This window comes from Physcomitrium patens, chromosome 13, assembly GCF_059467195.1.
Source record: "Physcomitrium patens ecotype Gransden chromosome 13, ASM5946719v1, whole genome shotgun sequence".
NCBI lineage: Eukaryota > Viridiplantae > Streptophyta > Bryopsida > Funariales > Funariaceae > Physcomitrium > Physcomitrium patens.
In genome coordinates this window covers 11,407,974-11,417,500 of record NC_143422.1, presented here as the reverse complement: position 1 = coordinate 11,417,500, position 9,527 = coordinate 11,407,974, and the positions used below count along the sequence as shown (strand labels likewise).

Here is a 9,527-nt window from a genome sequence, read left to right as displayed (position 1 = left end):
GCACACCATGGACCCAGGAAAGATTTACGCCTACTTCGGATATTTTAAAGGCTGGAGGAGAGAAGTCTTATTGCAAAATTCGTAACGGCATGCGACTACAGAAGACGATCTGGAGCTGGGAACTTGTGGGCAATTCATGTCATGAGGCTACCCTGTCCTTGCAGAGTACGAGGAAGATATGCTCGCAGTGTGCAGGCACCGGTCTAGTAATTCAAAGAGGAATTCATTACAACTTAAAATCGAGCGATACCTTGTTAAGTCCAAGCTTCACATGGTACCGGCGTCATCATCACCATCAACCACACCAAAGCTTCCGCCATGACATCAGATGGATGCACTTGTTACAGATTACGTGCATGAGATTGGAGGTCTCATCCTGAGGCCTTTCAAGTATCATTGCAGAACTGGATTGACCAATGAGGCGATCCAATTATGCACAACAGTTCTGTTCATTTGGGACCATGTCACGAAGGTTGTGACGAAAATTTGCATGACAATTGCGGGTTTGGTGAATGGGGTGGAAGGGAGCCGCCACCCGCTTGTTATATGATCGTAGAACTGGAGGTCGCCTTTTTCCATTGTCACAAAGTTATGATTCAGGAGGTTGCTCAGGTTGGGGATATGGTACTAGCAGCGGACATCAGTGATGGTGCCGTATACATTGTTTAGTAGGAGGTCGTTTCTGTGGGTATAATGTGCAGAGTGAAAGAAGTGGCATCATTCTCTGCTGGCTTGTGTGGCGAAACATACGTAGATTCACAGAATCTGTAGACCATGCTTGTGGGAGTGTCTTGAAAGGCATCCCAACGTACTGGTTGCTTTGATGAAACCGTGGAAAAGTGCCGAGTCTAACTTTGGCTATCCCGTAACGAAAGGGGGAATTATCGATCTAAACTCTTCGACTGGATTGGCAACCAGATACAGTCGATATTTGATCCCGTGTTACATGCGGATTTGAACGTGAGATCCTCGGTAATTGGATGAAGTGGGCACGGTCAAGGAGCTTGTTGTAATGGGAGGGTTTGCAAGCTCTCCATTTGTCATTGACTAAATCAAACGGAGGTGTTCAGATTCAGTGTCCCAAGTCCATAGCCCCCCCAACCCGGAAAGTATAGTATGTCAAGGTGCTGTTACACAGGCCCTGTGCTCTGTTTCCATCGAATTTATTATATGTAAAAGAATGTATAGTTTTAGTTGTACGCATAAGCTCGAAAAGAGGAATGGATGCTCTTGAATACATGAAGGTTGCTGGAGTGGAGAATTGCAAGAGGCGGTTCCAATTCTATGTAAGGAGGTGTGACTGGATTGCAATGAATAGTTGCATTAGCGGTGACTCGGGCAAGAGTATCTTAAGGCTTCAGCTTTTGAGTAGTGATGAAATAGAGCCCAGGTTTGCATCAGAAGATTCTTCAAAGAAAAACGGTGAAAGCGATATCGATATAGAGGATAACATGCAGAAAGTCAAGGCTCGTGTAGTGAAGTTATCTTCTGTTTCTGGGCGATCCTGTAAAAATCAGGGATGAAGGTGTTAACTTAATGACTAAGGACCTTAGCAGTTGGAGCGTCCTGTGGAAGTCAGTTACTCAATCGCAAATACTCTTGCACAAATGCAGACAAACCTTATAAAGTTCCGATTGTCTCCATTGTGTTTGAGTCGACAACAATTGGTATCCATTTGTTAATAAGGCCTAGAATACTGTAGAGAGTAAAATCACTTTGCAGTACAAAAACTTCGCAAAAAAAAAAAAGAAAAACTTATTCACAAGGTAAATTATATTTTAGATCATAAGGTTGACAATGAAAACATCTTGTTACTTCATGTTGATGATTATTTGATACATCTCAAATTCATTCACCTACAAATCATAAATAAGTAAAAATGTTGTGCCAAGAGATTATATTTTCAAACTATGGTTTATCTTGTTGCTTATTAGCTGTCAATCTTGCAAAATGTTTTTCAAAGGATTGTGGATATCAGGGTTTTTGTTTTCTTCTCTGTACACCTTTTGGCTGAAAACAGTTGGTATATGGTAGCTGGTCGGATAGCTTTAATTAATGGGGTACTAACGATGATGCTCCATCGCCCAGCGTGTGATCTGCAATATTCAAGTCATAGTTACCAATCGATGGGACTTTTTGCAGTTTTCCGATGGAAAACATATCAATGTTGAGGAGAGCATGCCTGGAGATTCAGTATAAATCATTGTGTTCACGTACAGAGGGAGCGGGTGGTAACATAAAAAAGTTGTGAAAGAATAACAAACTCCCCATGATATGAGATTCTACTTTCTCTCAAGATTCTGATCAGCCGTAAATTGAAAGATGCAACCATGTGTGTGTCATCTAAGGACCACACTCTTCCCATGAAAGCGAAGTTGAGGTGCTGAGCGAAGAGAAGCAGGGCAACCCTGACCCTGCAAGCGAGAGAAAGAAGAAAGCAGATGGAAAGGGAAAACATGGCTGAAAACACTCCGACCCGCACCCTAGATGAAGAAATAAGCACCGCGTATCTTTGACTAACCTCAAAAAGATGCTGAACGTGCGAAATGGGTCCCAAACTAGCATGAAAATTTGGCGTTTTCTACGACTGTCAAGGAGGGTACCAGAGCTAACACTTCTGTGTGTATTCCTTAGTGACATGCCATGATAAAAAAAAATGCTTTATAACGCTTTCCCGAATCAACCCAATCAAATCACCTCTATTAGAAGGGCCCGATTCATGTGCATTTTAAAGACTCAAATGAAAGGGAACATAATTATTTTTCCTCTGAATATTTCAGCAGTTCAGCAGATTTCAAACAACCCGAGTTCTTTTTTAACTTTGGGAACAAAACTGTTCTACATTGTCCTCTAGTGCTATATTAAAAGGGCCTACCAATCAACCAATCAACCAATCACCATGTGTGACGCAAATTGCAGCAGTTAACCATATTCTATACAAAAATAATCCCAGTGTCACACGAGATCAGCAACTGGCTCACAATTCGTCTTCTAAAGGACGGTGTGGCCCAATGGATAAGGCGCCTGCCTAAGGAGCAGGAATGTTTCTCTTTTTGTTTCCACTAAAAACTTTCTTATGTTGACAAATAGGTTTGGATTCTGAAGCCTACGAGAAAATTGTTTTTCCTCACGTGACTAACACACTAAAGATCTGGTGCAAGATATCAATTTCAAACCTCACATTGCTATGGACTTCGACAACAATTCCCTGAAATGTAATGAGCACTTTATTGAATTGTGTTTCCAGACTTGATTGGAATGCATTACATAAAAGGATAGTTTGCTATCCAATCCCCTCATGCTATATCTAAATCTAAACCCAATGCCCCTAGCGCCAAGTGAATACATCGAAGCTACAGAATGAAGCGGCTTTATACCACGCAACTATAACACCAGGTTGGAGCTAACTCGACAGCCACTTCTCAGCATGTGGTAACAACAATAGAACTAAAGCAGATTGAGGGAAAGGCTGAATCCATCTTAGAGCGTTAATAGAGGAACTGAGACAAATTAGTTTCCAGCCATTGATTCCATGCGCACAGTTGTCCACTCATAATGAAGCACATCCCTCGAAAGGTCCAAGATCAGATAACCATGATGAAGTATGTAAAGATGCCTCCTATTTCTGCTTCAATAGCAAGTTCGCCGTAACATGCTTTCATGCCATGACGCCAGCGTTCGACTACATTTCAACCACGGGTTCAAGAACGAACAGCTAAAAAGATCGAAGCTAGGTGGGTTGATCATCTGTTAATGGGTGTATGAAGGCGCTCTTCAATTCTTCGGATTGCTCCAACGCTCATCACCAGAGTATCGTGCTGCAAGATGCTGTAGACATTCAACCCCTGTACAATGAGCAAGAACCATAAACAGGATCAGAAAGAGAAACCACAAAAGCAATCACGATGTCATGTTAGGTAAGGTAAAACAACCAGGCAGATACAGCACAAACTTCGGTTGGCACTTACCATCACAAAGTAAAGCTTGATCGCTAAATCAAAACGACTGCGCGCTAGTTAACAGATATAGCAGAAAACTCATATCTGAAATGTCGTGATTTAAGATTGGAAAGACACATCTGCGACACTTAAAATTGCCGACATTGCAACTTTACCTTGGCAGGTAATACATTGACATAATGCAAGTTGCCTGTCGCCCGACACAACGATTCGTTGACGGTCTCAGCATCATCAACAATGAGCACCTTCTTACAACCTTCGATATCAGCAATTAGGCGCTCCATTTCTCGAGTTTTTAGTGTGGGAGGTTCTACGCTATCAAACACCTTCAGCTGTACGAGGTGAAAAACAAACAATGATTGTTAAGTAAAAAAGAAAGAACTAAGAGAAACGATTCATGTCAGCATTGGTACAATAACACGTAAAAACAGTTGTGCGGTAACAATAATCATTATCGAAAGGTTAGAATGAGAGCAAGAATATAATAGACTAGAAAAAGAAAACATGTAATGCCGAATTACTTGAGATACTGTAGCATTAACCTTTGCCCTATAATATTTTATTTCGTGGACATAAAACATGTGACTGTACCTTGCCCTCAGCAACACGAGATGAAAGGGCAACTTTGAGGCCAAGTCGACGCACTTGCTTCTGCAAACCTATCTCATGGCTCCGAGGCTTTGGGCCATGCTGCGTAGCTCCTCCTCGGAACTGGAAAACATAAAACACACTATAGTCAATAGACGCTGTACACAGGCAGAGATTACTAGCACGTGAAAGCAAAATCAATTCCACGGATCAAACACTGAATCCGATAAAAGGTCGACGTGAATGTTAGGAGAAGCGATTGAAAAGCAAAACATACAGGCATGTTTATTTACTAAATAAACGCTTCTTTTAGTTATATGATTGATGAATAGACCTGTGGACCTCGCAGAGAACCATGTCGAGCTCTACCGCTTCCCTTTTGGGGACCAGGTTTTCTCCCTGTACCACTCACTTCGTGAATACCTTTGGTTGAAGCAGTGCCCTGTCAATGCAATTTCAAGAAATTTATAGATCAAGCAACCGACACGAGTGTATAAAAAAAAACGTCGCCACTTCCAAATGAAAATGATGTTCGACTTCAGACGCTGAAGACGCACTGTGTTCGACTGTGACGACGATTGATACAGCAGATGTGGTCTACATATTAATGTTGGAAAATATGAATACAATGTAAATAACCAGACACTTGCTTCCCAGAGACTGCTTGGTAAGCAACGCACAAGGACTACACAGCTAACAAAGAACCAAAAGTATTCTACTGCAGAACTAGTCAAGGTATGAGTAGTATTATCTTCAGAACCAAACCATGAAATTCATGAAACTTCCTATACTTCTGTATTCTAACCTGGCGTCTCTTGGCAAGTTGCCATCGAACGACGCGGTGAACAACATCCGGCCTTATTGGCACGTCAAACACATCACCGGCTAACGTTGCAAGACCTTTGTCCTCGCTCTGAAAATTTGTCACCTTGACTTCAACGTCCTTCAATTGGCCTGCACAAAGATCTCTCACCCTTCAGGAAGCATGCACTATCAAAATCAACAAAGATAACACTCGAAGGATTGTTATGTGTACTAACAACACAACCCTAATTTAGAACAACTCTCCAGATGGATATTCTCCTCTAAATGGTAAGGATAGAATGCAATGTTGCTTAGGGAGCTCTGCTGTTATAAGAGCGTGTGTGTATATATATATATATATGTTTGTATTTTTGTGTATGTTATCACCGGTGACTTCAAGCACGACAAAAACAGCGTTTCATGCAGATCTTGGCCATGTTAGGAGAATAAACGACGGAAAAAGTCTTGAAGACTAACACAAGCTTATGAATTACTAATATTTCTTCATACTAAACTGCTTGTGGAAAGCTGCCGCTTGCACACATTTATGCCTTGAAAACACACCTCTTGAGAATCTCTAGTTACCCAGAAAGGCTGCCTTAGTGCCAAGAAACCCAAAACTTGGAAACCAAAAGAAATCAGTTCACCATTTGACTACACACATATCGTCTTTACAAGGACGTAGACGATTCCAGGTGAATTAATCGTTCCATTCACTCGAAAATTTACGGAATCTGAACACACACCTTGATTAGAGGGAAACACTTTCTTAACAGCGACAGTAGCATGTCCAGCCCGCTGTCCGGAGAGCCACGATCGGAGAAGACTTGCTTGGTCGACGCATCTCCGCTGCATCAGCCACGGAAAACGTGCATCTCACCCCGGATGAGATCGAAACCCGCACAGAACACAAAACCTAGTATAAATCGACACACAAAAAGTCGAGGCAACGGATCGCCCCCTAAACCCTAAACCCTCTGAAGCATGGCTGGTTGTTGCTTGAAAAAACCAAAAAAAAGTAAGAGAAAAAAATTGGGTAGGCAGAGGAGCAGAGCGAGGAGACGAGTGCAATCTTACAGCAGCTTCAGAGCGAGCCGAAGCCCAAAGGGCGCGTGCCGTGGCCGCCATCGCTGCTGTCTCCGCAGCTCTAAAGCTTGTGTTGCCTTCGTCCCTCACTGCTTCTCAAAGCTTGGACTCTCGGAATGAATGGATGAATGTCAGATTTGATGGGTTGATGAAAACATGTGGACGGATGTGTAATGCGGTGATGAAGTATCAGGGATGAACGCCGTGGGCGTCGTGAGGATGAAAGTCGCGGGGATAACTTTGGATGAGATTCCTAACTCTGGATATTGCCTCAGTCCATTTTCAGTAAAACTCCTTTTATGCTTAACCACTTCTTAAACCTCTGAATTGTCGCAAAAACCCAGTTTTTAAGAATTATTTTTTTAATATAAATATATATATATATATAAAAATATAAAATCCATATGAAAATAAAAGAGTTGAATATGAGATTATATTTTAAGCTATTATTAGTATTTTGAGTATAATGTCACATCATTTGGTTTTACAAAGGTTCTATTTTATTTTATTTTATTTTGGTATTGAATGAAAAAGTTTTTGATAACTTTTTAGATTAAATATTATTTTATTTTTAATGATATTTTGATCAATTATTTTGTAAAAGTAGAAAAAAAATACATTCAATACTTTTTAATACATTTTGAATATATTCAATATATTTATCATGGATAGAAAAAAATAAAATATGTCTTATAAAAATATAAGATAATATTTTAAGATGGAAAAAGTGCAATTTACACAATTTATATAGAATTTTGAATATATTTGATCTTAAATGATGGTCCAGTAATATTTGGTAGTTTTTTATCTAGATTTTGATAAATTATATTATAGGCAATGTAATGAAGTAACAAACCGCTTCAACCACCTCTTAAAAAACAATTCTTGTGCACATGATAAAACTTGCTTTATCATTAATCTACCATAGATCAATATTTTAATATTCAAATATTTTGTTGATATTATAAAATATTCTAAATATATAATATATATATTAAATACAAATTTATAAATATAGATTCTTAAATATCTTATAAAAATAAAATAAAAAGTTAATTGTAATTGCCTTATATTACTGTGATTCAAACCATTTTCAACTCATTTATGCTTTGAGATCATAACTAAATTGAAGTAATTTTCTTATATATTCTATGTGTTTATTTGAATAGTTATACAATGAATATCAATGAAATTTGTATATAAGTTTTTTCTTTAGAATATTTTTTTGAAATGTTTATAGTTGTTACAGACATACATATTTACCTTGATAATTATCTAAATAATAAGAATAGGTAGAAGTAAGTCAAAGTGGATAAATATGATAATATCTTGTGGGAAGCTTCCTAAAAGCTTTATAGATGCTGCTTTGCTTTTATACATGTCTATAAGTAATTCATAGATTAAAAACTTGGCCAACAAGGAGGCCACATGTTGATATATTGACCACTTGCAGTACAAGTTGGACATATGGCGTACACCTAGGAAACTTGCCTTGCAAATTAGACATATATCTTGCAAATTAGATGCGTATTAGAGGTCCTATAGCATGTCAGTACATAGCTCTTAGTTAAGTAGTATATATAGAGGCAAGAGTGAGATCTTCTTCACTCTTGTCAATCCCTTTCTTGCTTTTAGTTTAGTTTCAAGAGTCTTATGTTTTTTAGTCTTTGGCAATAGCCATTCCAATTCTTCCTTGAATATACATACTTTCTTCTATTTTGTCACTTTCTTTTTCACACAAATTCCACAAATTTATGTATCTTCTTTCAATTTGTATCATAGACAGATTGACAAGAGTATACATATAATATGAGAGCTTTGTCCTTTCTTGATTAAGAGTAGATTATCTCTTTCTCTTGATAAGATATAAGCATATTAGAAGTTGCAGTTTATTCTCTTTTAAACTGATATTGTTTTTAGAATTTTTTTTTCCTTAATTCTTGAATATTGTATTCTGTGAGGATAGACACATTTCTTTTTATTATGTTAGCATGACAAAACTTGCTAAAATGAAGAGTGCAATGACTCAAATCTAGGAGAAAATGAGAGAATTAATATTTGCAATACATCAATTCAGTCTACCATCATAAAGAACAAGAAGATTATCAAGCAATGAAGATATAAAGATGATTGGAGTTGCTTCAACATCTACACCAAGCCATACTACTATTCATACAATGGAACATTATTCAAATTTTAAGGAATCAAAAATTAGATTACTTGAGAAGTTTTATGGTACAAGATCTAAATTTTGAAGATTCATCAATGAAGAACAATTGGTGATTGAATTACAACCTCAAAGTTATCCAACTTAAGGATCACAAGTCAGGTTTATTGGAACACTACTTTCAGATTTTGCCTTACTATGGTTTTCATCATTTCTTAAATGACGTGATTTAATATTGGATAATTTGGAAGCATTCTTAAGAAAGTTTCAATCTATGTATGGAAAACATGATGTACTTTGTATTTCAACCTCTGTGTTTTAACCAACAAGATTTGTATCTTGTACCAAGGCAATCGATCAGTGACATTATATCTTTCATAATTTTGACAATTAATGATAGATATCAAGTGGAATGATGCAACACTCATTAGCCAATTTTTCTACAAATTACAATATGAAGTAAAGAAATTGATACTCAATTTATTTCATCCTTAGATATTGAGTTAAGCAATTGACTTTGCTGTGAAATATAATAATCAATTTTTTGAGTTTTGATTTGAGAATTGTACAAGAAAACCTCAAAATTATTACAATTCAATGATGATACCAACGACTTTTCAATCTACACATTTGGAAGTAAAAGACATGCAAATTCATGCAGTATGTTTTAAATCTCTTATTGAACAAGAAAAAACATGTCGTTGTCAAGAAGGACTATGTTTATATTATTGAGAAGCTAAAGACACTACTCAATATTATCCAAAGAAATGATGCAACTACAAAATGAGGAGTACTGCTGTCAAAGATGAAAACATGTCAAAAAATGAATTTGTCCAACTGCAATAAGAATTGCGTAGTTGAAATCTTGTACAATTCCTAATAAAGGTCCTACTTTCTCCTCAAAATCTTCTTCTTATTTTATA

General features: G+C 37.6%; 1 protein-coding gene and 1 long non-coding RNA gene across 4 annotated transcripts in view; one reads left to right on the top strand and one right to left on the bottom strand.

The window, feature by feature from the left end:
* The window catches only part of LOC149987952 (uncharacterized), a 2,514-nt gene extending 871 nt beyond the window's left edge, over positions 1-1,643 (top strand). For 2 of the 3 annotated variants that reach the window (XR_016506091.1, XR_016506093.1), the window contains exon 3: positions 51-1,643. This is a non-coding gene — a long non-coding RNA (uncharacterized LOC149987952). The other variant, XR_016506092.1, reaches the window with a different exon arrangement.
* Positions 1,644-3,204: 1,561 nt separating this feature from the next.
* LOC112290157 (uncharacterized) lies at positions 3,205-6,497 on the bottom strand. The gene is made up of 7 exons (XM_024536155.3): positions 6,429-6,497; positions 6,098-6,200; positions 5,353-5,501; positions 4,882-4,989; positions 4,551-4,670; positions 4,115-4,291; positions 3,205-3,845 (listed from the first exon to the last, which is right to left on the bottom strand). The coding sequence occupies exons 1-7, from the start codon at positions 6,477-6,479 to the stop codon at positions 3,744-3,746; spliced, it is 810 nt and encodes a 269-aa protein (XP_024391923.1). The 5' UTR covers positions 6,480-6,497; the 3' UTR covers positions 3,205-3,743.
* Positions 6,498-9,527: the final 3,030 nt, after the last annotated feature.